Here is a 27,904-nt window from a genome sequence, read left to right on the forward strand (position 1 = left end):
ATCATTCTTGAAAGCCTCTTCTGGACCCTCTCCAATGTCAGCACATCCTTCCTCCGATATGGGGCCCCAAAACAGCTCACAATACTCCAAATGCAGTCTGACCAGTGCCTTATAAAGACTCATCGTTACATTCCCATTTTTGTATTCTCGTCCTCTCGAAATAAATGCTATAAAAGAATAAAATTAAAAACATTGAAGAATGAGTACAAGTCAGGACACCAGGATTTCCACTTGTTTAGAAAAAGGTGTCATGGGAATTTGACCTGTGAACGGAGATGGAACAGGCAACCAACCTTTGAGTAAGATGTCCCAAAACAAGCCTAGCATAACTAAGACCACATTTTAGTTTAAACAGCGTGGAATCAGGCCCACCAAGTCCACACTGGCCAGCGATCCCCACACATTGCTACCCTACACACAGTTGGGACACTTATTTTAAAACATTTATACCAAGCTAATTAAACTACAAAGCTGTACATCTTTGGAGTGTGAGAGGAAACCGGAGAGCTCTAAGAAAACCCACGCAGGTCATGGGGGGAACGTACAAACAGGCACCTGTAGTCAGGATCCAACCCGAGTCTCTGGCGCTGTAATCAGTAGCTCTACCGCTACACCACCTGGTTGAACCTTGGGGAGATTACAGAACTCTGTGTGCGTGTGTGTGTCAGTCACTGTTTAAAAATAAAGGGTCACCTATTTAAAACAGTAATGAAAGTTCTCTCTCTTGGATTGAAGCAGTACTTTTGCTTATCCAGAATCAATCTTAGAAATATTCAAAGGGTGAAAGGTTACCAGGGTAGGGGGGGGGGGTCAGAGTTGAGGTTATAATCAAATCACCAATATTAATGATGTGACCCACTCAAGTTCCTAAATTGTGTCTTTAAATTTCAATTTGTAACTTCAATAGATTGCATCCCAAAATCTTTCATAGAAGAGCCATTAAAAAAACCAATTGACATTGAACCGCAAACATTGGGGCACAAGATTTGTTCAGAGTTTAGGAAGGTCATAAGGCTGCAAAAGGTAACTTGGGAAACAAGGCCACAAAAAAGTTTGGAAGATAAAAAAAAATCAAAACTGGGACTTAGCCAGGCTAGAAGCCAAATGCACACCAGTCAGTGGAACTTGGTGTGATTTATAACAATAAGCATGGAGAAACCGATAGAGTTGCAAAGTGAGAGATTAGCAATGAGATCATCAGAAAATTTGGGTTGGTGGCAGGAAAGGAATGAATAAGATAATTAATAACAGTTGAGCTGAGTCAAGGGTTGGGAATGTTAGGGTTGGGATCTTAGAAAGTAAAATTGGATAGACACAATGATAGAACATCCAACCCAGAGGCCATGTTACACAGCACCTGGTCACAACATTGCATAGGTAACTGAACAATGATGAAGACAAGTAACATTTTATAAAGACATTTATTACGACATGGTCATTGATTGCGAAGTAACAAATGCATCCACTTCATTTCTATTTATTGCAATTATAAATAAACATAAAGATGTTAGATTGTCATTAATTTTCTTATTACAAGCATGTACTGTCCCAGCCTTTCTTCTCTTCACAGCAGACATCCAGGTTTGGCTTAGGACACTCCACACACTGCCAAAGTAACAAGGTTTTCGATATCACATGTTTTTAAAAAGAAACCGGCAACATAAAAAGCATTGGTACTCAAAGTCTCAAACTTGGTTGATTGCTGTTCTTTTGTTGAGGCAATTTAACAACTTTAGCATATTCTGGCTCGCCTTCATAAACTCTTTGACACAAATTTTGAAGATCATGTTTTTGCAGCCTGCCACTTGACAAACCAACAGAAGGAAACATATAGATCAGTCTTGGCTTTCCAAAAAAAAAAAAAAAAAAAAAGTTGCAGGTGAAGGTTTGAAGAATGTTCAGACGGAAACTCGAAACCAGATGGCAGCCTAGCCGATTCCATTTCAGAGTTTTGCACAACGCCATTGTTCCTCACCAACAGTCATAGCAGTGGCCAAATCCCACTCTGAAAAGCAAGACGTTCACATCTGCCGCTCCTCAGCCACTGGACTTCACGAAACGTCCGATATCTGAGGTAGCCCGCCTTCGGCCATCCACAGGGCAGCAGCAGGCGAGGTGTTGTGCAGCATCCTGCGATGGATCCGTCGCAGTCGGAGCAGGTAGAGGAGGATGGACAAGAGGACCACCAGGAAACAGACAAAGAATAAATAATGGTTGTAGACGAAGGAGAAGCCCCTCCAGTGTGCGTGGTTCCCCTTGAAGGCGTCTTGCTGAATGTCCCTGTTGGCGTCAAGGAAATCAGAATGAGAGGAAACAATGGCCCACGTAATTTCATGGAGTCAGCGATCACAGTGCACTGGAAGCTGATGGGTCTTGTTGGAATGGTTTAAAGAATAGTCTAATGCTAAATGTATACTGAGAGCAGTTTAGAATTTAGCAAGAAAACATACATTAAGAGAGCAAAACAGGGCATAGAGGCAAAGGGCCCTAGTGAGACCGCACCTGGAGTACTGTGTGCAGTTTTGGTCTCTAAATTTGAGGAAGGATATTCTTGCTATTGAGGGCGTGCAGCGTAGGTTTACTAGATTAATTCCCGGAATGGCGGGACTGTCATATGTTGAAAGACTGGAGCGACTAGGCTTGTGTACACTGGAATTTAGAAGGATGAGAGGAGATCTTAACGAAACGTATAAGATTATTAAGGTGTTGGACACGTTAGAGGCAGGAAACATGTTCCCAATGTTGGGGGAGTCCAGAACAAGGGGCCACAGTTTAAGAATAAGGGGTAGGCCATTTAGAATTGAGATGAGGAAAATCTTTTTCAGTCAGAGAGTTGTAAATCTGTGGAATTCTCTGCCTCAGAAGGCAGTGGAGGCCAATTCTCGGAATGCATTAAAGAGAGAGCTAGATAGAGCTCTTAAGGATAGCGGAGTCAGGGGGTATGGGGAGAAGGCAGGAACGGGGTACTGATTGAGAATGGCCTCCTCCTGCACCTATTGTCTATTGTAAAGTAGCATGGAATGAACAAACGGAAAGACATAAAAAAGAAAGATTTACTGGGAGAAATGTAGGAATCTCAATCAGAAATGGGAGCAAAGAAAGAGCAGTATAATTATACAAAGCATGGTTCCCTTGTCAGGTAACAAGTTCGTATAAAAAGGAAATGGTAAACAAAAAGGAAATTACAATTAGCAAAAGAGAAATAGTGCTGGAAAAATTAATGCCAGCAAAAACCAATTTCCTAGATCTGATATTCTACCTCCCAGAGAACCAAACGTAGGATGTCGTGGGTACCTGTAAACTTCAAAACTTTTAGAGAATCCAGAATGATTCCTGCAAATTGGAAGATGACAAATGTGTACTCACTATTTAAAAAAAGGCAGGAAAAGAAAGCAGAATAATTGGTCTAAATTCCATGGTAGGGAACTTGCTTGGGTCAGGTGAAAAGGTCCTGTGCTTTTTGTTGTCTACTGCCGGACCCTGACGTGAGAGGACGCTGGCGCTGTTTGTTCGCCGCTTCTCCGTCAGGATAGTTTGTCTGTTTGTTTTTATGTTATGACTGTTTTTGTAAAGCGCTTTGAGCACCTGGTAAAGCGCTATATAAAATAAATGCTTATTATTCTTATTATTCTTCTTCTTATTATTATTATTATCAATGGGATTTCTTGGTTAAGGATCCCAAAACTGCCTACAGATGACCCCAAAAATCCCATAGCCTTATTGGATAGTACATAGTAGAGTTTGCATCTAGAGCACAAGAGGAAATCAGTTGCAATTCATATTTCATATCCAAAACTTTAGTGATTTCCATGGAGAAAATTGATGAGCAAACCTCCAATGAGTCTCACCTCAAGGGTAAGTAACGAGTGCGGTAGAGAATTGCTCCAAGTGTCCACTGAACCTCTTTATCATAGACCAGCTGAGCCGTTTTTAAGTTGGTGTAGTTCACAGGGAAGGAGAAGCCACGATGAAGAACCTCATACATCCACGCCGATTTAAAACACTGATACCTGAAGTCAACACACACGCACACAATGTTACAGATCTAGAGACACAAGAAAGTGCAGATGCAGGAATCTTGAGCAAAACAAAGCACTGGGAGAAGTCATCTTGGTCAGGCTCCACCTGTGGAAGGAATAACCACAAAGTTTCAGGTCAGGACTGAAGAAGGGTCCCGACCTGAAACATCACCTGTTCATTCCCTCCACAGGTGTTGCTTCACCCATTGAGTTCTTCCAGTACTTTGAGAGTTACAAAACTATTTTGCATTCCAAGCTTTCCTGTGGCATTACAACAGTAAGCAAAGTAAGATATTCCTTCCTCACAGACACGAGCTAAAAAGAGAAAACTATTCATAACTGCAATTAAACTCTAATAACCCAATGTCCAATTAATTGGAAACCCGACAGTGCGAGTCCTGGCTCATTCATTAACCTGCAATGTGAGCAGGGGGCTCATTCAGGCAGGTAATGTTGCCTGAGCCAGGGCATGAATGGACTATGAGTTTATTGTGCAGCCACAGATAAGGGTTCAGAAACATGGGTGAGGTTTGTAGCCAGAACACTTGTATATTTCCTGCTCCCTTTAAGATCAGTGGAAAATTTATTGTGTTACTGTGTGACAAGTGAAATAAGTATGTTCAGGAATTAACAAGAATAATTCGAGCAGTAGAGCTCCTGCCTTCCAGCAATAGAGACCTGGGTCCGATCCCGACTACGGATGCTGTTTGTAAAGCGTTTGTACATTCTCCCTGTGACCGCGTGGGTTTTCTCCAGGTGCTCCGGTTCCTTCCCCACTCTAAAGACGTACAGGTTTGTAAGTTAATCGGCTTCGGTAAAAATTGTAAATTGTCCCTAGTATGTAGGATAGTGCTGGTTAGTATACAGGGTGATCACTGGTCGGTGCGGACTCGGTTGGCCGAAGAGCTTGTTTCTGTGCTGTATCTCAAAAGTAAAGTCAATAGTCTGGAAAATCAGCTAGCCCAGTGTCAATGTCCAGATTATTGGAGTTTTACATAATGTAACACCAGGGAGCCTGCTTAGGAACAAACTGAAGGACTGCAGAGATAAATAAGATACATCGTCACCATCCTCTCAAAGGCATTTTGGGAAAGGAAATTAAATGCCAGCCTTGCTAGCAAGGTTCATATTCATTGAATGAACGCACTTTGAAAAGAATGGGAGACTCACAGCTGAACTTACACTAAATGAGCAGTTTCCAGCACTGCACACAGAGATAGAACATTTCAGGGTTGCTGTCTAATTTCAAGAGTCAAGTAAATTGGCTATTCTGGTCCTCTGTTGGTTTTAATATCTTAAGAAAGAGAGCATTTTACAATTGCATACGACTCCCAATCCCAATGAGCCAAAAGGAGACATCTGATACCTGCCACAATGACTTTGTGCTCATCTCAGTGTTAGCAGTTGTTGCCAACTGCAGATATGCGACAATCTCCAGTCTTATTTAAAATTCTCTCTTTTTGTGCGATTTCAAGCCACATATCCGAGGTGTAATGAATAAGGAAAGGCGTTCTGCTTCCAGCCACCCACACCTACTGAAACACATGACAACCATCCTTCTGGAAACTTGTCTCATAGCAGGTTATCAAAGCTCCACAAGGCACCATCAGGTAGCCATAAAATCATAACAGATAGGAGTAGAATTATGCCATTCAACCCAGTCTACTCCACCATTCAATCATGGCTGATCTATCTCTCCCTCCTAACCTCTGCCTCCTGCCTTCTCCCCATAACCTCGGACACCCATACTAACCAAGAATCTATCTATCTCTGCCTTAATTATATCCACTGACTTTGCCTCCACAGCCTTCTGTGGCCAAGAATTCCACAGATTCACCACCATCTGACTAAAGTAGCAAACAAGCCTGCTTGGTCTGGCATACTTTATAGGAATAGTGGCTTTGACAGTCGACAGGAGAGCTGGTAGGACACGCCCAGTTTAATCCACACTGTGCCATGACATTTATACAAGGGAGAAAGTGAGATTATAGGAATGTAATACCACCGTTTCCCTATTCGATGAAATCAATGCCATCACCAACAGAAGCTTACTTCAGTCTGTGCAGGTCCGCATGAGAGGAGTACAAGCCACGGTCAAAGCGTTCCTTCAGGACCGTCCACTTTGTTGCACAATAATCCTACAAAAACATACAATAGTAGTTTTTTTTTAGATTTTGGAGATACAGCGCAGAAACAGGCCCTTCGGCCCACCAAGTCCGCGCCGCCCAGCGATCCCCGCACATCAACACTATCCTACACACTAGGGACAATTTTTACATTCACCCAGCCAATTAACCTACAAACCTGTACGTCTTTGGAGTGTGGGAGGAAACCGAAGAGAACGTACAAACTCCATACAGACGGCGCCCGTAGTCAGGATCAAACCCGAGTCTCCGGCGCTGCATTCGCTGTAAGGCAGCAACTCTACCGCTGCGCCACCGTGCTGCACTGGGCTGTAAGCTGCCCAAGTGAAATATGAGATGTTGTTCCTCCAATTTGCATTTAGCCTCAATCTGACAATGGAGACGATCTAGGATAGAAAGGTCTACGTGGGAATGGGAAGGAGAATTTAAAGGTCTTTTATTGTCACGTGCACCAATTAAGATAGTGATTTGAGAATTACCATACGAAAAAAAAAGACACACAACCACATAAAAGTTAACATAAAGACTGGGAGATCGTCTCGCTGAACACCTTCCACCTGAACCTACCCGGTCGCTAAACACTTAAATTCTCCTTCCCATTCGCACACAGACCTTTCTGTCCTTGGTCTCCAGGATGGCGCCAGGGAGGAATTGGGGGAAACTTTTTCTAATCTCGTACCTTGACGGAGATGCAATTTTTTGACGTATGGTATCTCCGTCCGCACTGCGGCCTCACATCGAGTTGGCGGCCTTTGCTGGAGATCGACCGGGAACTCCATTGTGGGGAGCCTACAGACTTACCATCACAGAGCTCGCGATCCCTTTGCCAGGGATCAACCTCGGAGCTCCAAATGTGGGTGCATGCGGACTTTATCACGGAGCCCGCGGTCTCTGGTCAGAGACCGACATTTGGGAACTCCAAGCCGCGGGAGCTTCGACTGCCCCGACGCGGGAGCTACGATCGCCCTGACGCGGGAACTTCGACCGCCAGCTGCAGGAACTTCGACCGCCAGCTGCGGGAGCTTCGATCGCCCCAACTGTGGATGGTTCGACTGCCCCAACCGTTAGAGGAAGATTGGACTTCTTTGCCTTCCATCACAGTGAGGAATGTGGGGAATCTGCTGTGGTGGATGTTTATGCATAACTTTTATGTAGTTGTGTGTCAATGTTGCTTTTTTTTCCGTATGGCTGTATGGTAATTCGCAAATCACTGTATCTTAATTGGTGCACGCGACAATAAAAGACGTTTGAATTCTCCTTCCCATTCCCACGTAGACCTTTCTCCCCTAGATCTTCTCCACTGTCAGAGTGAGGCTAAATGCAAATTGGAGGAACAACATCTCATATTTCACTTGGGCAGCTTACAGCCCAGTGGTACGAATATTGATTTCTCTAATTTCAGGTAGCTCCAGCATTCCCTCGCTCTCTCTCTCTCTCTCTCTCTCTATCCCTCCCCCACCCAAGTCTTGTTTTCACCCAACAAATAGCTAACAATGGCCTGTTTCCTTTATCATCGTTACTTTTTTGCATATCTTTCATTCATCGTTCTTTATCTCTCTACATCATCTATATCTCTCGTTGCCCTTATCCCTAACCAGTTTGAAGAAGGATCTTGACCCGAAACGTCACTCATTCCTTCTCTTGAGATGTTGCCTGTCCCACTGAGTTACTCCAGCCTTTTGTGTCTATCAATAGAAGTGCATGTAGCTTTTCCGCCAAAAACTTTGAGCTCGGTCCACCGAGGCCTACTGGATCTCCCAGTTGCTAACCATTTTAATTCCCTTCCATTCCCATGCTAACCTTTCTGTCCTGTGACTCCTCCATTATTAGAGTGAGGACAAGTGCAAACTGGAGGAACTGCACCTCATATTCCACTTGGGTAGCTTACAACCCAATGGTATCAACGTTGGATTCTCTAATTCTGAAGCAACAGCTGACAACTCCCACTCCCTCCTATGCCCCACTGGACTCAGACTATTTCTCTCCTCCACCCACATTCCTTGGTCTGGAGTTTGCAAAGCTTCAATCCCTTAATCTCATTTTTTTCTTCTTCTATGGCCCTCGACAACCAATCTGACTTTCAAAACCCTCCCTTACCTGTATTCACCTATTACTGGCCAAACTTTGTCTTGCCCCTCCACTCCTCTAGTTTTCATTCCTTTCCCCCCCCCACCCCAACCCAACAATTAATCCCCTCCCCTCTCCACAATCAGACTGAAGAAGAGTCCTGACGTGAAATGTCACCGGTCAATGTTTACCTGGGATGCTGCCTGACCAACACAGTTACTCTAACACTGTCGTTTTATAACCTGTCGTGAGATTATAACCTGTTTTTTCTCCGCCCCACCCCCCTCCACCCCAAGATGTTAATTCAGGGAGAACGACACGACATGGAATCTGTGATACCAGCTGATATACGTTGCTTTCATTTAACATACCTTAGAGTCATACAGTATGGAAATAGGCCTTCAGTTCAACTTGCCCATGCCGACCAAGTTGCAAACTGAGCTAGTCTCACTTGCCAGCACCCAGGTCATATGCCTACAAATGTTTCTTAACCATTTACTTGTTCAAGTGCCTTTGAAATATCAATTGTACCTGTCTCTACCTCTTCTTCTGACAGCTGGTCCCATATATGCAGCACCCTGTGTCAAAAGCATGTCCCGCAGGTCACTGAAAGTTTTCCCCTCACCGTAAACCTATGCTTTCTAGTTTTTTGCCTCCCTTTCACTGGAGAAAAGACTGTGGTTGTTCACTTTATCTCTGCCCTTCACGATTTTATAAACCTCTTACCACTCAAGCCTTTGCATTCCAAGGGGGGGGTGGGGGGGGAAATCAGCCGAACCAGCCTCTCCTTATAACTCAAACCTTTCAGGGCAGGTAACACAAGTCTTTTCCTGCACCCTTTCTAGTTTAATAACATGCGTCCTGCAGCAGAATGGTCAAAACTGTACATTGTACTCCAAATGTGGTCTTACCTCTATCTTGTACAGCTGTAACTTGTCTCAACTCCTGTACCTTGTGCCCTGATCAATGAAGGCAAGTGTGCCAAAAGACTTTGTCACCACCCTATCTCCCGGCGTTGCCACTTTCACCTGCATCCCTCTTCTGGGCATCAGTCTACATGATTCTCCAGCCCCTCCCCCTAGTGCTACTGCAACCCATAAACTGAAACAAGTGCTACCCACTCAGGTGTGACAAATACCTGACCACAGGATGACAATCCAGATGCATACGTCATTAGATATCTGAAATTCAACTCAATACCTTTGCGGCCTTTGTGAATTTAACGACGTTGTAGCCACCACCCATGCGCAAGACATCTTCAGTGCAGTAAAAGAATTCAGAAAAACCATAGAATTCACTGTTTCTGTAGTCCAGCGGGGGCTGGTAGATCCCACTGATGGACGTGGAAGTCTCATTAGTTTTGTTTAATAAGGGGAAGATCACTTCCCGACACCAGTCATAGTCCCCCAGTCCACGCAAGTACACAGTTTGTCCATCATGATGAATCTCATCCTTGATGTCGACCGGCAAACAAGGGTCCAAGTATGGGGTTTCCTCAGACGTGCCCGTCTCCTGCCCCAGTAACCTGTGCAAGAAATAAAGGAAGTGTTTTTTTTTTCTTGTTTATAATGTTTGAATTTCATTTCTCCTCTCCTGAAGTTGCGACATTTACTGTGTCGTTCTAGTCAAATAAATGAGTTTATCATTTGCCATAATGGACCAATCCACATTTTTTGTGCTCAGAGCACCAGTTATGGAACCCCTGCTGCATGATGCTGCAGCTGCCAGGCATTTCCAGTGTTTAGTTTAGGGATAGAGTGGAAACAGGCCCTTCGACCCACCGTGTCCGTGCTGACAAGTGATCACCAGTACGCTAGTTCTATCCTACATTCCAGGGACAATTTACAAATGTTAGCAAGTGTAGAATGCACAGGGCTGGGCAAATAGCAAGCACTTTAAACACTGCTGAACTGGAACTTGACCCCAGTATCAGTTGCTCTTATTCCTCTCTTATGGCTCTCAGTAAACCCCATCTCTCGCCCACTTATGTTCTAAACTTCACTCCCTCCCAATCAACTATCCCCTGATCCTTTCTCGATCATCCACACCATGCCTTCGACCCCGCCATTAACTCTTCCACCTAGGCCACTCACCAACATTTTCTCCCCGGGTCCTGAACAAGGAGAGATCATATTAGATTTGTTACCACAAAAGATACCTTGGGTCTTGACCATGGCATAACGTCTAATGTCAGGCCAGTGGTACAACCCCAGTTGTTGTGCATGGTTGCCTTTTCCCCTCCCAGGTTGAGCAGTTCAATGAACAGCATGAAAATTTGTTTTGGTTTTAACACTTGAAACACTTGGACACGTTACAGGCAGAAAACATGTTCCCAATGTTGGGGGAGTCCAGAACAAGGAGCCACAGTTTAAGAATAAGGGGTAGGCCATTTAGAACTGAGATGAGGAAGAACTTTTTCAGTCAGAGAGTTGTGAATCTGTGGAATTCTCTGCCTCAGAAGGCAGTGGAGGCCAATTCTCTGAATGCATTCAAGAGAGAGCTAGATAGAGCTCTTAAGGATAGCGGAGTCAGGGGGTATGGGGAAAAGGCAGGAACGGGGTACTGATTGAGAATGATCAGCCATGATCACATTGAATGGCGGTGCTGGCTCGAAGGGCCGAATGGCCTCCTCCTGCACCTATTGTCTAATGATCATCAAGTGCCAGGCCAAAATAAAACTGAACTTTATTGGAATTGTTAGCACACGAGAAGTCATTTGTAAAGCCTCCGTGGTCTTTGCTGCTGTTTATGCTGTGGCTGACTTCAGGTCATTCCATTTGTAGATTTTGATACAATACCTCATCTCTTTAAAAAGGACAAGGTGCAGTCGGGTGGGAAGTGGAACAAATGGAGCAAACCATTGAAATTCACCAGCTGGGCCAAATAATAAAGTTTTAACCCAGCTCACTTGTGAGAACCTCTTCTCAGATGGTCCGAGTAAGTACCTGTTTGTCAGCGTGTTCTTGTAGACAATCTGTTCCTCGTATCGCTTTCTGGCAGCATTCCCACCAAAACCTAGAAACGTGGTGACATAGACTCTGTATACATGTTCCGTGTGATGGGCATCACAGCCCAGGTTGAACTCTGCCAGCAGGTTCTTGGCCACCTCCTCCTGCTCAAAGGGTGGGCAATCACACAGAAAGTGTCAACTTTATCTCTTATCCAAACCTTTCAGAATGCAACTCAAACTACTAAGCATAATTAACAGACAGCATTGAATGAGTACACCAGCAATTCAACTTAGAGCAGTGAGGAGAAATTTGTCCGAGGTGAAATGGAAATTAATGCACAAGAGTTAAATGGTGACTCGCTGAATTCAGCAGCACGGACAACTGACGTTGTTAGACCACAAGGTGATAATGGCAGGGAGCGGCTGAAAGACCATTGTGACCTTATGTGAGATGGCACAAACTGGGTAACTCAACAATCAAAGAGATTCGAGGACTGACAAAAAGTTCCAGGGAAGATGAAAATTAGAGTCAAATTAGGAGTAAAAAAAGACAAAGATGGAATTAAGTAAAAAAGTACGGGTCAAAAAAATAAAGCACTTTGAGATCTCAACATGCCAAAAGGAAGGATCCTATTTTGCTTCTCACAGTTAGGAGCAGGAAAAGTGAATTTTAGCACAATTCCATGCAAATAATCAAACTCCAAGGAAGCTTCCCACAAGAAACAAAACATAAATCCACTGAGGCTGCTCACATAAGTAGCAGGAGAGGACTTCCATTCGACTCTAAAAATTCAGTGTCATGGCCGAACCCACAGCTTAAACCATTTTTATGCCCATTCTCCATTTACTGTCCACACTGTCTCCTATGCTTCCTACCGATTTCTACAGAGGTGCCATAGAAACCACAAGCATCTCAGCTTGGCATGGCAACTATTCTGCCCAAGATCGAAGAGATATAAATGCTGGCCAGTTTAACAAGCAAAAAAAGTCTCCCCACCACTACAAACAACTCCATCTGCCTCAGGAAAGCTGGCAACATAACAGAGAACCACAGACCAGTCATTCTCTCTTCTCACCCCCAGCGGGCAGAAGATGCAAAAGCTTGAAAGCATGTAAACCATAGTGTTTTCATGAAAGGCCTTCAACCTGAAACACTCATTCTACTTCTCTTCCCATGTGTGGCACGACCTGCAGAATATTTATAGCATTTTATTTTAGATTTCAAGCATCTGCATTTCCTTATTGATTTTCTGCGCTCTAATAATTCCAACAATTTCCAAACACTCTAAGCTCCAATAGAAACATGTTAAAATTCTTACTTTGAGATTTATGTTCATCCTAGTGACATTAAACTCTACCAACCACACGCCCCTGCGTTTCTTCTTAAACACATTTATCCATCTATACCCACTCAGCCCCGTCTTTCCTCCCCATGTCCAAAGCAAGGGCCTGCTGTTTCTGCCTCCACTCCTCTCAGAACTAGTCTAAGCTCCAACTTGAAACTAAGTTGAACATATGTGCAGGACATTTGTCACAAAGGTGATTTCGAATTAGTACCACATCTAGTTTAATTCACAAGGTTAATTAAAAATTAAAACAGACACTTCAATTAAATGAGAGCGCACAATGTACACGACCAATAAAGTAATGAGCATTAGTTTTCACAGAGCATGCACTTGGGTGTTAGTAAGAACTGCAGTAGCCGACATGCAAAGGATTGTACGCAAGCCTTCAATTAAATAAAGTGAATTATCAAAATGTTAGGGAATACAGACTAAAAGGAAAATTGCAAAATAAAAGAAGGTTGGACAGATAATAACCTGTTGTGAAGAGGCAAAGCTTACAGTTTTGGGGACTTCATAGGCTATCTGAGTGGAAACCCCACCCATGTCCAGCACACCAGTTGTCCTCTTGCGGACAACAGCCGCCTGGGTCTCAGTGCCAGGAACATTGACCTCCACCACAGAACCTTCACCTGCATGAAATCAGGAAAGGACAAGAAGTTAGATGCACATTTCTTTTTGAAAGCCATCAAACAAAGTTTACACGCAGTACACAATGCCCAAGTTGTAGACTGGGTTATATTCCTCCTATAACCAAAGGCATGGTGGTAGAGCGGCAGAGTTGCTGCCTCACAGCACCGGAGGCCCGGGTTTAGTCCAGACCTAAGCTGCTGTCTATGTGGAATTTGCACCTTCTCATGACCATGTGCGTTTCCTTCGGATGCCCTAGTTTCCTCTCATATCCCAAAGACGTGCAGGTTTTGAAGGTTAATATGCCTCCTCTGTAAAATTCCCTTATTGTATAGAGAGTGGGATAACATAGAACTAGTGTGAAAGGGTGATCAATGCTCACGTGACTCGGTGGGCTGAAAGTCCTGTTTTCAGGCTGTACCTCAAGCTAAGCCAAACCAACGGGAAAAGATTTTTTGGTTCAGATCTGCAAGCTTCAAATTCAGCACATTCCTAAGATTTCCTAACCGCACAATCGTGGAGGACAAAGGCAGCAGGTGCAGTAAAATGTAGACTCAAGGAACTGCAGATGCTGGTTTACAAAAACGGACAAAGTGCTGGAATAACTCAGCAGGTCAGGCAGCATCTCAGGAGTGCATCTCAGATGTGACATTTTGGTTTGGGTCCTTTCTTCAGATTGATTGTGAGGGTGATGGTGGCAGTGGGAGAAAAGAGAGGAGAAAGCTGGAAGAAAGGAGGGGCAGGACAAAGCCTGGCAAGTGATAGGTGGATACAGGAAAACACTGCCGCTTGCAGATTCCCAATCAAGGTGTGCAGCATCCAATTTGAAACACATGGCTGTTCTTTCCTTGATGTTGGGTGTAAATCCTGGAATTCCCAGCCCAGTGGCATTGTGAAAGGTACCTTCATCAGAAGGACTGCCGGAATCCAAGGGGGAGGTCTGTACCACCTTTTCAAGGGCAAGTAGGGTTGGGCAATATATGCTGGTCTTGCCAATGACAGCCAGATGCCAGAAATATTTTTAAAAATCTGACATGGAAAATCCTGGGATGGCAGGACTTTCATATGAAGAAAGACTGGATAGACTCGGCTTGTACTCGCTAGAATTTAGAAGATTGAGGGGGGATCTTATAGAAACTTACAAAATTCTTAAGGGGTTGGACAGGCTAGATGCAGGAAGATTGTTCCCGATGTTGGGGAAGTCCAGAACAAGGGGTCACAGTTTAAGGATAAGGGGGAAGTCTTTTAGGACCGAGATAAGAACGTTTTTTTTCACACAGAGTGGTGAATCTGTGGAATTCTCTGCCACAGAAGGTAGTTGAGGCCAGTTGATTGGCTATATTTAAGAGGGAGTTAGATGTGGCCCTTGTGGCTAAAGGGATCAGGGGGTATGGAGAAAAGGCAGGTACGGGATACTGAGTTGGATGATCAGCCATGATCATATTGGATGGCGGTGCACCTCGAAGTGCCGAATGGCCTACCCCTGCACCTATTTTCTATGTTTCTATATCCTCAATTATCTGACAAAGTAGTTCACCCATCTGCTTGAAACCACATTCCATTTTAATCCCCAAAGCCAGGCTTCAAATATATATACATTAATCCAGATTGTAAAACAAAACTGATGAGGCTGAAGCAATGGTGAAAACTTAAATTCGTTGAACAGAACATGACAAATATTCAGAAACTTCGCAAGGAAACATAAACTTCCACTAAGCCCACACTGACAATATTTGCTCTAGACTCTTTTAAATTTGCTCACATTCTTTAGATTCTACAACGCACCCATTTGAGGTACAATTTAGAGTTACCAGTTTATTTACCAACTGGCACATCAGGAATGGACCCAAGTCACAAGCTGTAATATGGCAGCTCCACTAACTGTGCCATTCTAATATGATAAATGTATTTATCTTAAGGACTGGCAAACAATTATATTAAATACATCTTCATCTTAGTATAAAATTAGCTATAAATAACATGCTGCAAAATACACCCAATAGAAGTTTAGTCCCACCCTCCAAAAGTATAGATAAATCTTTACCAGCACTGATGTGGTTAAATCTTCCCAGGACAAAGTTAATTCCAATCCAGGCATATACACCTAAAACAATTTTAAAACATTTTTAAAAACACACACACACAAAAGTGTTGAATATTAATTATTTAGGATCAAAATATTGGAGATTAGAACAAGTCATATTTGCTGTTTCGTTTCATAGCTCACTGAAGGTGGCTAGGGTGATAAAGAAGGCTTATGGTATGCTTGCTTTCATTGCTAGGGGCACTGAGTATAAGAGTTAGCAAGTATTGATGCAACTCTGTAGATTAGGCCATATTTCGAGTATTGCATGCAGTTTTGGTCATGCCTTCCCAGGAAAGATGAAGCCTTTCTAGACAGTACAGAGGAGGTTTACCAAAATGCTGCCTGGATTTGAGAGTTTCAACTGCAAGGAGAGGTTGAATAGACTTGGATTGTTATTTCTGGAACATTGGAGGTCGAGGGTAAACTTGATAGAAGGATATAAAATTATGAGAGGTATAGACATATACTAGACCAAGTTGGTCCCAAACCTCTCCTGCACTGGTGCAGCACCCTCTCCTCCCCCTTCTCCCCCTCACTGTCCCCCCTCCATCACCCTTAACCCCCCTTTTTCTCCCTCCCTCCCCTCCCCCTCAGGAGATAGATTTAAACTTTAAAATGTGAATAACTTAAAAAATATAACACAGATTTCAATTAAACATCTTCCATTAGCACCGAAGGGACGACGGCGAGTAAGGTGGACCTAAAATTGTTGCGCTATCGTGTAACGTTTTGGCTGTAGTTCAGGAAGAAACAACCAAATAAACGAGAGTTTTAGTATATAGATGGTAAACAACCAGAAGCTTTTTCCAAGGGTGGAAATGTCCAACAGTCGAGGGCATCGCTATAAGGTGAGAGGGGGAAGGATTAATGGAGATGTGCAGGACATTTCCCCCCACCCCACACAGCGAGTGGTGGGGGCCTGGAAAGACTTGTCAGGGGTGGTGGAGGAGGCGGGGGCAGATACGATGGTGGCGTTCAAGAGGCTTTTAGTTAGGCACATGAAAGTGCAGGGGATAGAGGGATATGGATCATGTACAGGCAAATGAGGTCCGTTTGACTTGGCATCATATTCGGCACAAACATTTTGGCCAAAGGGCCTGTTCCTGTGCTGCACTGTTCTATGTTTTGTGAAGATTATTTAAACATGTTGTATTTGCATGTAAACAGTGTTTCCTTCAAAGGTTTGTTGAAGTGCTGCCCAACCTCGAACTCAACGACTGTCATGATAGTGACCGTGTACTTAATGTAAATCAAACTGCGCATCAATATTAGTCACCCGTTAATATCTATATACAATAACCACAATATACACTTCTCAAGCGAGTGATGACTGATTTAATTTTACAGGTTGCGCAGAATACATACCTTCCTGTTTGCCTGAAATTACCTCGGCATGCGAATCTGCAAACAGGAAATCATAGTGAAGTGGGATATCTGTACGGAGATCTTCAAGTATGGCATTTTGCTGGCTGCCAAGCAAGAAAAGTCAATGGTCAATAGTTTGAATGAAGTAGTTTACACTGTGTAGAGGCAAAAGAAGTGGCTTCATGTTCCCTACTTTGTAGGTATCAAGCCAGGGCAATCTGTCAACTGCTGGGCCATCAAAATTGATTTATCGATGTAATATAGACTATTGGCAGGAGATTTGACAGTAGATACATCGCAGTCAAACCCAAACTGAGTTACGCCTGAAATATATGGAATCCTTTCCAACCCGAAGCCAAATTTAATCCACAGAAACTGAAAACAGTTAAGGAGACCCTCTGACTATCTCCATTGTTGCCCAAATCAATATCAGTCTGCACAATACAATACTACTAATTCATGCTACTACAATATGAAATTAGGGACTGTTCTGTTCTGTATGAAGGGGTTCCAGCTTAAGGATGAAGACAAGACAATTGAGCAGGATGGGCCTACATTGACTGATGTATAGGAGGTGATCTCATTGAGACCTGGCTGGAGATCTTAAAGCAATGGGCCCCTCAGGGCAAGGGATCTGCCATTTTGGTCAAATGCAAAGGTTCTTCGCTCACATATTTTGAGCAACCCCAAACATTAACCACCCATTTGTCTCCATAGATTCTGTACGACCTGCTGATTTCTTTGAGCAGTTTATCTTTTGCTCCACATTTCAACATCTGCTGTCACCTGCTCTGCTTTCTTGTATCCTTAGGTGCACTGCTACTTAATATTTATATCCAAACTCAAATCCTTTCACACCCACCAGATCAAATACACGGCACAAATTCATCTAATTCCAGATTTGCATTGGCTTTATTTCTCAAAGCAAAGGCAGACAAGTGGTAGATTCTCTCAGGTGTTCCAATCTACCCCATATTACTCCCACCTTTTATGTCAACAGGAAATATCATTGTCCAAACCAGAGTACTGTATTTTTGAGCTGCCACGTATGCTTCTTTCAGAGCTGCAAATTTCTATGAAAGTTATCCTGCATTTTAACTGTTGTTCCAGTCTTGAAACTTCATGGTTCCAGTGAAACACAACCTCACCTCCTAATAGTGCCACTGTGCTTTAAGCAACTGGCCCAACTTCACAGCTCTACATGTTTGACCCCAAAGGAGGTCAACGGCTGGAAATTTGATACAACTTGATTTTTCCACTGCCCGTGGTGTTGTATTACAAAAAGGGGAGATTGCAGACACTGCATCAATCCATTTCTTACGTCAATGTGCAAAGGAAGAATAAAAACCAATGACAGATCAACTCATGGTACAAATACCGTGAAACAATTAATTTATGGCTTCATCTATTTAACTTCAGACAGTTTGCCACACCACCTGAATGGAACAAATCGATTATTTTCCAAAAAACATGTAAGTAAACAATTACTTTTCAGGCACAATCCTCATGCCTGCGGTGCATAGGATGTATAAAGGAGTCTCTTGATGTTTAGAATGAGGAATATGGTCTGCAGCAAAATTCAAAAGAGGTGCGAGGTAATCACTAGCTTTTTCTGGTGTAGATGCCAGGTCTGAAATACCTGCAGGAAAAGAGACCAGAGTATTAAATAAAACAAAAAAACTTAGCATAGTATCTGTCGCTTATGAATAATGCATATTTTAAATTATCATTTGTATGCAATAAAAGACCATTTGCTCCTATCTCTAACATAAGTCCCATTCAACCAACTTGGTCCAACACAGATGTTAATAGACATTCTGCAATTAATTATTGTAAAAATAAAGAGATGCAGACATCTGATCAGGCCAGCCATGCACATTAATACATTACACATATTCTGGTTCAGAGGAACCACAATGTGAAGTTAAAATATTGCTTTCACAGCTAAGGAATTGAAATCTAATCATGAAAAACACCAGGGTGTAGGGCTGACAACATAATGGTATATGTCAATGCAGAAAAATGAACACTTTATGACCTTTTGCTTCTTTCTGTGCTGCATCATTCCATGACTCTTAAGCATTTTATGTATAAAAATGCATGAAGGGCGAGAGCTACTAAGGAAGCTATGCTAAGTCAATTCACCAATGCCACAGGCCATTCAGCACTCTGATCAATACTGGCATTTATGACTCAGAAACATAGAAAATAAGTGCATGAGTAGGCCTTTCAGCCCTAAAAACCTCTTGCTCCATCTCATTAAAACTATTCCCTTTGTTTTGTTTCACTATTATAAATTGAGTTTGGTTCTCCCTAAATGGCTTCTTCATTACTGATCCAAATCCCTGCACATGGTTAAAAAGTACCAAATCCTTTCTACATATTGAGCAAGAAAGATCCTTAATTACTTGGTGGGTGAAACAAAGTCACAAAACATATTGAAAGTCGGCACCAAACTCGCTAATTGAATTCAGCTGTTGACGGCACTCTGTTTCAACTAAGAGAAACATCCGAAGTTTGTCATACAATGCCTCATTTCCCCATACCCCTGGATAAGTATTCACCTTCTTGCCTCAAAAGGCGAGGAGACAGAGCTGTATTACAGTTGAGCAGTCTACATCGGTACATAAATAAAAGCAACTGACACGTTGTCTCCCCATGTTCCAGCATTTCTGTTTTATTTTAGATTTACAGCATCTGCAGTTTATTTCTCATTTTCACTTACATTACTAAGAGTTCTTTCTCTTTACCAGACAATGGGTGAAGATAAATAAGCAAGCTTCAGATGAAAGATAATCAACTCAAAATGTTAATTCTGTTTGTCATTATGGGTGTTTCCTGACCTACCTAGGACGAGAGGCATTTTCTGCTTTCGTTTCAGATTTTCAGCATTGTACCAATGTGCTTTGAACGGCTGGGCCTTGGTTTTGCTCGGTTTATTGTAACAAGGTCAAAAATACTTACTAATCAATGGCAAGAAGGCAGGAACGGGGTACTGATTGAGAGTGATCAGCCATGATCGCATTGAATGGTGGTGCTGGCTCGAAGGGCTGAATGGCCTACTCCTGCACCTATTGTCTAATTAACAGTCTGCTGTAGATGCTCAGCTAAAATGACAGAAATGTAAAGCTGATAAGGCCCACTGTGGGCTTTGGAAAAATCAATCCCACATCCCCAATTTTTAGTCTAGATCTGTAAATTTCTCATCCTTAGGAATCTCCCTTTTAAAATCCTTGATCATTTCACTATCTCCCATTTTCTCAGGCAGAATACAACATTCTTCCTCCCACCACTCTTTTAGATTTTCTGCCAGTTGCGATCTTTGATTTTCACCATCGATTATTAATCTACTTGAGAGAAAGAATATTTTGCCATCTATCAAAACATCTTTACATGCAGATTTAAAAAATTGCAAACCTTGAAAGAAAAAATCTATTTTGTTAATCCATTCCTCAGCATTTTTACAAAACCTTCCACATTCAAAGATCAAAAGCAATTCTATCAGCTGATTTTGATGGGCAAATCCTACCTGGCTTAATCTTCATCACCACAGGTAGACTGTTCTTGCCTCTCATCTGTTTGATGTCGAGAAGATCATGTGGGTTCCCATTGTGTCTTGGCCAGCAGTACACAAAGAGTCTTGAGCCACTACTCCCACAGTCTATTACTATGCCATAGTTCAAGTAAGGATTCTTTATATCAGTAGCCTCCATGTCTATCAATTTGGTTAAGTATCTGCAAAACAGCATGTTAATAAATGGTACAAAGCCCAAGATACTACACGGTTTAAAAGTTGTCAAAAGTTAATACTGATCTACAAGAGGTTTTTAGGGAAAAATTGACCAAATGTTGGGCAGTGGGCAGTGGTTGGGCAGTGGTTTGAAGGAATGGAATCACGAATGCAATTAAGTCATTAAAATTGGTGATGCCCACAAGACGGAGATCTGGTGCGAGTTTCGAAATGGAGAGAAAAAAGAAAGAGTCTGACATTGGTCTGACAAAGGGCATGGATTACCCTGAGTTAAGAGCAAGGCCATACGGGGATTTAAAATCAAGCCATTGTCAAATCGGGAGTCAGGAAGGCCAGGCGGCACTGTGAGATGGGCAAACAGGTCTTTGTGCAAGTTAGGATGTGGACAACAGACTTTTAGTTGACCTTGAATGAGCTGAGGGTGCAAAGAAAAGTGGGTAACTGGCCAAAAAAACCCCCAAAAAACCTAGAGATAACAAAGCCAGAGAGAATGGGTGAAGTTTGAAGGAGGTTGCCCAGAGATGTGGGGATCCATTTCATATGAACAGAACCTTCACCCTGCTACATCACCACTGACATAGCCTCAAACTCTCTTCTACTATCGCATACCAATCTCTCGGAGCCACAGCAAGCGCTTTACCTTTTTACCATATGACCATAAGACATAGAAGAATTAGGCCATTCGGTCCATCGATCATGGCTGATCTATTTTCACCTCTGAACCCCATTCTCCTGACTTTCTCCCGTAACCTTTGATGCCAAAAAAACCCTCCAAAATTCTTGTTATTGAGGGAGTGCAGCGTAGGTTCACCAGGTTAATTCCCGGGATGGCGGGCATGACATATGATGAAAGAATGGATCGACTGGGCTTGTATTCACTGGAATTTAGAAGGATGAGAGGGGATCTTATAGAAATATATTAAATTATTAAGGGATTGAGCAGGCTAGATGCAGGAAAAAAATTCCCAATGTTGGGGGGAGTCCAGAACATAGTTTAAGAATAAGGGGTAGGCCATTCAGGACCGAGATAAGGAAAAACCTTTTCATCCAGAGAGTTGTGAATCTGTTGAATTATCTGCCACAGACGGCGGTGGAGGACAATTCACTGGATGTATTCAAGAGAGAGTTGGATAATAGCTCTTAGGGCTAACGGAATCAAGGGATATGGGAAGAAAGCAGGACGGGGTACTGATTCTGGATGTTCAGCCATGATCATATTGAATGGTGTTGCTGGCTCGAAGGGCCGAAGGGCCTACTCCTGCACCTATTTTCTATGTTTCTAAAACAATTCTGGTGAAAAGGTCAGTGACCTAAAACAATAGCTCAGCTCATCACTGTTCAGATGCTGCCCGACTTTCTGACAGTTCAAGAATTTTCCTTTCAGTATCTCACTACAGATCAGCAAGAATCCAGTCTTGAAATAAGAATCACATTATTTTTATTTTCAGGTCCTCAAGTACTTCTACTGATTTTCCGTTTTAATTCCAGATTCCCGTCACTTCTCCTTTATTCTGTAACCAGTGATAAAGGAGCAATAAAATCGAATAGAGATGTGGTTCTGGGAATGCACAGCCATTCTGAACCATGTTCAAAAATCACAACACTTGCCACCTCCATTCTTAATTATTCTAATGATTCACTAGCTGGACTTCAACTTCACAACCTGTCAAACTCTTCTGTCCACATCGAAATTCACACCAGATCTGGACTGGTTCCCCACACTGAGAATGGTCAATAAATCTTGTAATTTGTGGACGGCTTGAAGAGTTCTTCACAAGTGCGTATATATTTGTTAAGGCCACACCTACTGACACTGTCAAATATCCTTGATAAATCAATACTGCGCAGCTGCAATGGGCCTTTATGGCCAGTTACAGCTGGGACTACGATAATGGCACCAAAACCTGGCGACTCTTGCATATGGACTCAGTGGGCTGGCTCAATGCATTTTGTACTTCAACAACTTCATCAGTAAAATTATTTATGGCAATAATTTTACTGATCTATACGCCAAAAAAAAAGAATGGCACCTTGGTAGCTGTGATAATAAAGACCCATTGAACCATGATTGAGCATTGTTCCATAAACACAGGACCTTCTTTCAATTTTAGAGATTGAAGACCCTTGGATGGTACAAATGGGGAATGTCAACAGGGGTGGGATTCAGGGGAAAGGTTCACTATCGAGTTTCAACACCAAGGATGCAAGATGGATGAACAGTTTTTGAACCCTAGCTGTGATAGTGGTTTAAAAAAAACAGCACATAATACAATACCTATCTCCATTATCCTGGTAGAAACGTCCCCATTGATTCTTGTCCAAGACCAGCAGAATGTAGAGCAGGGAGATTAAAATGGTGAGCAACACAACAGCTGTCAACTGACGATAGGTCGTGTTGAGAGGCCGAGGGCACGCTGAAGGGGATAAACTGAAATGCCACGAAGCAGGAAATAAGCAGGAGATGCAGAACCTATAAAACAGTAAAGTTGTTATCTGCAACAAAAAGCACTGCAACATTTTAATACAGATCATAAATAACAGATTCACTCTCAAGCGTTCAAAAGTTACATCTCTCAACTGCAAAAAAGGCAATCTGAAGGGCATACACTATGGTTGATTAGTGCAAGAATATATTTGTACATGCAAGCCATGCACTAAATTACAAAATCACCACTTCAAATGACCAGATTAACCCATGTGTATCTTTGCAAGATACGAGGTCATAAATATTAAGGCCTCATTCACAGGTAGTCGAGGCCAGTTTTATCAGCCGTTACTAATTGCTCTTGCGAAGTTCTGCACTGAAAACAAGCCTGCCACGTCATTTAAGAGGGTTGAAAGTTAACCACATTGCAATGAGTCTGATGATTGCAGATCCAAGTAACAGTAGGAAATCTCCACCGACACTCGAGTGCTATAGTATTTATTCCTTGACTTCTTGCAATTAAAATTAAAATATCAGATCAAGCACATTGTTGTGCATGATGGAAGATGGCCTAGTGCAAACTGGCTGTAACGTTTTCTAGATTAGAACAGTAATAGCACTTCAGAAAAAGACAAAGTGCTGAATGTGCTGGAGTAATGCAGTGGGCCAGACAGCATCTTTGGAGAACATGGACAGATGAAGTTTCGGGTCAGGATACTTCTTCAGACCGATTGTTGTGAGGGTGAGGTGGGGAAGGAAAGAAAGCCGGAAGAGTGCTACAGGCGAGACAAAGTCTGGCAAGTTGTAGGTGGATACAGGCGTTGGAATAAAAAAAATAAAAGGAATAAACCTAATTCAAAATCCTTTCACCATAAAATCAGATAAATTAGAGTACACTGTCTTGGAGACTGCTAAAAATGTGAATAATTCAATTTTAAGTTAGGTCTACTAATGGGAAAAACACATGGGGAAATGTTCTAGTTTTAAGCAATGGTAACTGGTCAACTTGCGTGCAAGGCATTTTTCCAGAGAAATACATAATTGATCAACATAACAATTGTAATGCAGGGCATTAGAATCCTTACCTTCCCATGGCAAATATTTGCTCCAAGCATGGAACGACGAGAAGAAGCAACTATGTGCCCTCAATGTATCGAAGATTGGTTGAGCGCTGTGCACAGCTCTGCCAAGTAGACATTTTTATCCTGTTCCAACAAAGGAATCAGCATTTTACTTTCCCATGAGTTGTAAAAATACAGTCTCTTTCATTTTATACTTTTCAATGTATCTAAAAATGTCTGAAGAAGGGTCTCGACCCGAAACGTCACCCATTCCTTCTTTCCAGAGATGCTGCCTGACCTGCTGACGTATTCCAACTTTTTGTGTCTATCTTCGGTTTAAGCCAGCATCTGCAGTTTCTTCCTACACATATCTAAAAAAGTTGTTGTTTTAAAATTCATTGGCAAGCATTCAAAGCCATCGTTTATTGGCCAGTATTAATCACACTTGAGATGTGTTGCTCTGAAAGCAGAGGCTTGCCACGTCATTTTAGTGGGCTGCAGAATATTAACCACTTTACAATTGGATACTTGTCACAAACAGACCAGGCAAGGATGTCAATGAACAAACAAGTTTTTCATGGTACGAGCTCCCAAAACTCACTTTACATTCCAGACTTGAATAACTAACTAGACTCGAAGGATATTGGTAGGACACAAGAGATTTGACAAATTAGGCACATGGCAATTCCTGCCTGTAAATCTGGCAAACAGGATTAGAATATGAACTATATTTATAGGTTCTTGTTAAAGGAGCAGAATTAGGCCATTCAGCCCATCATGTTTACTCCGCCATTCAATCAATGCTGATCTTTCCCTCTCAACCCAATTCTTCTGCCTTCTCCCCATAACCCCCAACGCCTTTACTAATAAAATATTACATGCTGTTTACAAAACATGTTCAAAAGATACTTCTGTTAAAAATACCATCTTTACCATGCCGCATGGTTCCTTAAAAACCTCAATGTTTTTCATGCCGTTCACACAAAGCTTAACTTAATTTTAATACCACAGCTGTGATGAGATTGGACCTTATCCTCAGGTCATTAGTGCAACTTTTTTTACAATACCAATTCAGTAACAGTGTCCTTATGATATAAATAATGTTACATCTGACCTTTCACAGAAACATTTACAACTACAGTCAAACTCCAATAATCCAGCACACAGGACTCTGGTGATGCCAGACTAGGTGATTTTGTGCGGCGGATTGGAGTGTTAATGGATTCAGGGTACCCAGATTAATTTGCACCTGGGGCGAGTGATTTCTTTAGTCAGAGGGTGGTGAATCTGTGGAATTCATTGCCACAGATGGCTGTGGATGTCAGGTCAATGGATATTTTTAAAATGGAGATTGACAGATTCTTGATTAGTAAGGGTGTCGGGGATTATGGGGCCAACGCAGGAGAATGGGGCTGAGAGAGAAAGATATCAGCAATGTCGAAGACTTGATGGACCGAATGGACTAATTCTGCTGTTCGAACTATGAAATATGAGTATTAAAACAGGAAGTTCCCCATGTCCAATAAACTAAATGGAACACCAGAAAATAGGAGCACAAGTAGACTATCTGGCCTCTCAAGTGGGCCACACCATCCAAGACCTTCATTGCTGATCTGCCGCAACACATCTTCTGGCCCTCAATTTTCAAAAATTGATCGTTCCACTTAAATATCTTTGATGATCTCATCTCCACAACCATTTGGATAGCGTCTGACCCAGATTCCTCCCGAGGGGTGAAATGCTTTGTACCTGACCTTTAAATGACCACACCCTTATGTTGTAATTATGTGCCAGGATCGTGTGTGTTTCAATAAGGTGATCCCTCATTTTTCGAAACTCCAAATAAAGGAAAACAATCCATCTTTTTAGCCACTCTCAATAGGACAAGCCACTGATCGCAAGAATTACCCGAGTGAATCTGTTCTGCTCCAGCACCAACGCATCTGATGTCTTGGAGGGGAGGATGCTCCTCAAACTGTGGAGCATCTTGGACAATACAGCTCACCACCTCCATGACACACTGGTCAACCTGAGGAGCACCTTCAGCAACAGACTGGTTCCACCAAGATGCAGCACAGAACGCCACAGGAGATCCTTTTTCCCTGTGGCTATCAAACAGTACAACTCCTCCTCCTCCCTTCTGTCGTGGGGTAGACTGACTCCTCTTTCCCCTTCCCCCTCCCCAATCTTTGCACATCCACAATCCTGGACTTTCCACTAGACATTTTAATTTCATGTTTCATGTACCTTGTTGTGTTTAATGACTGTTGGCAGACCAATTTCCCTCCAGCGATAAATAAAGTTCTATCGTATCGTAACCTCGATACCTTTGTCGTCAATTTCCTTGTGATAAATACTAACTTCATGATTACTTGCACCACCCCATACTTGCCTCGTGCAAGACCTGGGCACCCCTGCAGAACTCCAATCTCCCATCATTAAATGGTTCTTTATTTAATTATTCCTGTCAAAATTGACAATTTCACACTTTCTTATTTTATGATCCATTTGTATGATCATACCTCACCGGCATGTTGACCAGAATGATATGACAGCAATTCCAACAATCAACTGGTCGCATGCAGGCTGGAATAATAGCATGGAAATTGAAATTAAAATTTCACCACAGCAGTTACAAAATTTAATTTTAGTTAATCAGAGTAAGTCTGTAATTAAGAAGCTTCTGTCAGTAAGATTAATCATAAAACGGTGGGATTGTTGTTAAAAACCCACACGGTTAACAACTTATTTGTGGAATAAACTCTATCTTATTTAACTCATGACTGCCTTCTGAAATGGACCAACAAGCCACACAGCCTAAAGGTAAATAGTGACAGGAACTACGTACGGATACGTCAGCAATGCATTCATCATATTTATGAATGGAAAGATCTCCACCTAGCTGTCTAAAATTCCAAGGGGAAGAAAGGATCAATAGAAAGGCACATTCTCTGAGGTAGTAGCTCATATTCAATTTATGTTTCCGCAGTTATATGGATTTTAAGCATTTCACACTGGTATTGGAGACATTGGATTGTTTTGCCCAATAATAAAAAGGACGTGTAACAATGTCAAAAAGAATGCTTGAGGCAGAGATGCTTACCACAATTGAATAGTGTTTAAATGTTTTAACTTGGACAGTTCTAACTTTCAGGGCTACAAACTTAGTTCTGTACAGTGGTATTACTTTGGACAATACAGATAATGGGGAAATATCTCTCTGTGATAAAAAAATCTTTACATCTGCCATCATCGTAGCTTAATACTCTTAACAACTATACCAAGAACAGTTTGATTCACACATTTTAACAGAGTTTTCCAATGACTCATGGAAATACTGATTACAACTTAAAACAGGATAGTTACCTCTATTAGACGTTTCCCCTCTCCATCTGATGTCTGGATATCAAAGGTTCGGCTCACTTTCTTTATTGTACAGGTGAATAAGTGAGGTTTTATTCCCAAGTTGTGTACTTTTGTCCAGGTGGTGTGGTGGCGGAACGTTTCTCCTCAGCCTGCACTCACTACTGTAGCTCCACTGCTCTCACCTGTGACATATTTCTCACTACGTGGCTGCCCACCTGAACGCATCTTCGGTCAGCGACCACGACCCGCCTCCTCGCCGCCGTGATTGGCTGCCGCCTGACTGACCCGCAGCTGACTCCGCAGCTGATTGGCTAACGCAGCTGTCAATCACGCCCACCCCCTGACGTCAAGCCGGGCTGACGTCAGAGGCACGCATTTACGTCGTCGCTCGGACCGACGCGGCCCGCGAAGAACGGTCATTTATCAGGAAAAAACCCGCCATCGTCCGCCTTGGCACGGTCGACGCGAGGGCGAGCACTTACCCGTTCATGGTTGACCGCCGACGGTCCTGTCATTTCAAATAAATATGAAAGCGAGCGAATATAACCCCGAGAGCGCTGGTGACGGTGGCGCCCATCTCGCCGTCGTCTTCCTCAGTGGCGACTGAAACCTCTCACCTCTCTTCACGACATTGTCGCCAAGAGAGGCCGCTGACGTTGAATTACACGCACGGCACTCGCTATGCATTCTGGGACTT

General features: G+C 42.6%; 1 protein-coding gene across 5 annotated transcripts; it reads right to left on the minus strand.

Moving 5' to 3' along the window:
* Nucleotides 1–1,435: 1,435 nt before the first annotated feature.
* Nucleotides 1,436–27,820, minus strand: entpd4 (ectonucleoside triphosphate diphosphohydrolase 4). Of its 5 annotated transcripts, none has more exons than XM_078429210.1 (13): nucleotides 27,690–27,820; nucleotides 23,866–23,985; nucleotides 22,631–22,825; nucleotides 20,134–20,339; nucleotides 18,093–18,243; nucleotides 16,605–16,708; nucleotides 15,198–15,257; nucleotides 13,025–13,155; nucleotides 11,176–11,342; nucleotides 9,431–9,755; nucleotides 6,072–6,157; nucleotides 3,849–4,010; nucleotides 1,436–2,280 (listed from the first exon to the last, which is right to left on the minus strand). In XM_078429210.1, the coding sequence occupies exons 2-13, from the start codon at nucleotides 23,871–23,873 to the stop codon at nucleotides 2,052–2,054; spliced, it is 1,824 nt and encodes a 607-aa protein (XP_078285336.1). In that variant the 5' UTR covers nucleotides 23,874–23,985; nucleotides 27,690–27,820; the 3' UTR covers nucleotides 1,436–2,051. The 5 variants fall into 5 exon arrangements, with proteins under 5 accessions (XP_078285336.1, XP_078285335.1, XP_078285332.1 ...); XM_078429209.1 differs by having other exon boundaries at nucleotides 11,176–11,345; XM_078429206.1 differs by having other exon boundaries at nucleotides 13,001–13,155.
* Between the last annotated feature and the right edge of the window lie 84 nt (nucleotides 27,821–27,904).

Source organism: Rhinoraja longicauda, chromosome 36 (assembly GCF_053455715.1).
Source record: "Rhinoraja longicauda isolate Sanriku21f chromosome 36, sRhiLon1.1, whole genome shotgun sequence".
NCBI classification, from domain to species: domain Eukaryota; kingdom Metazoa; phylum Chordata; class Chondrichthyes; order Rajiformes; family Arhynchobatidae; genus Rhinoraja; species Rhinoraja longicauda.

Coding starts and splice junctions, on each gene's coding strand:
- entpd4 (XM_078429206.1), bottom strand. Junction 20,340..22,630: donor TACCAGGATAATGGAGATAG/GTATTGTATTAT, acceptor GCTGTTTTGCAG/ATACTTAACCAAATTGATAG. Junction 18,244..20,133: donor GGTGATGAAGATTAAGCCAG/GTAGGATTTGCC, acceptor CTTTTCCTGCAG/GTATTTCAGACCTGGCATCT.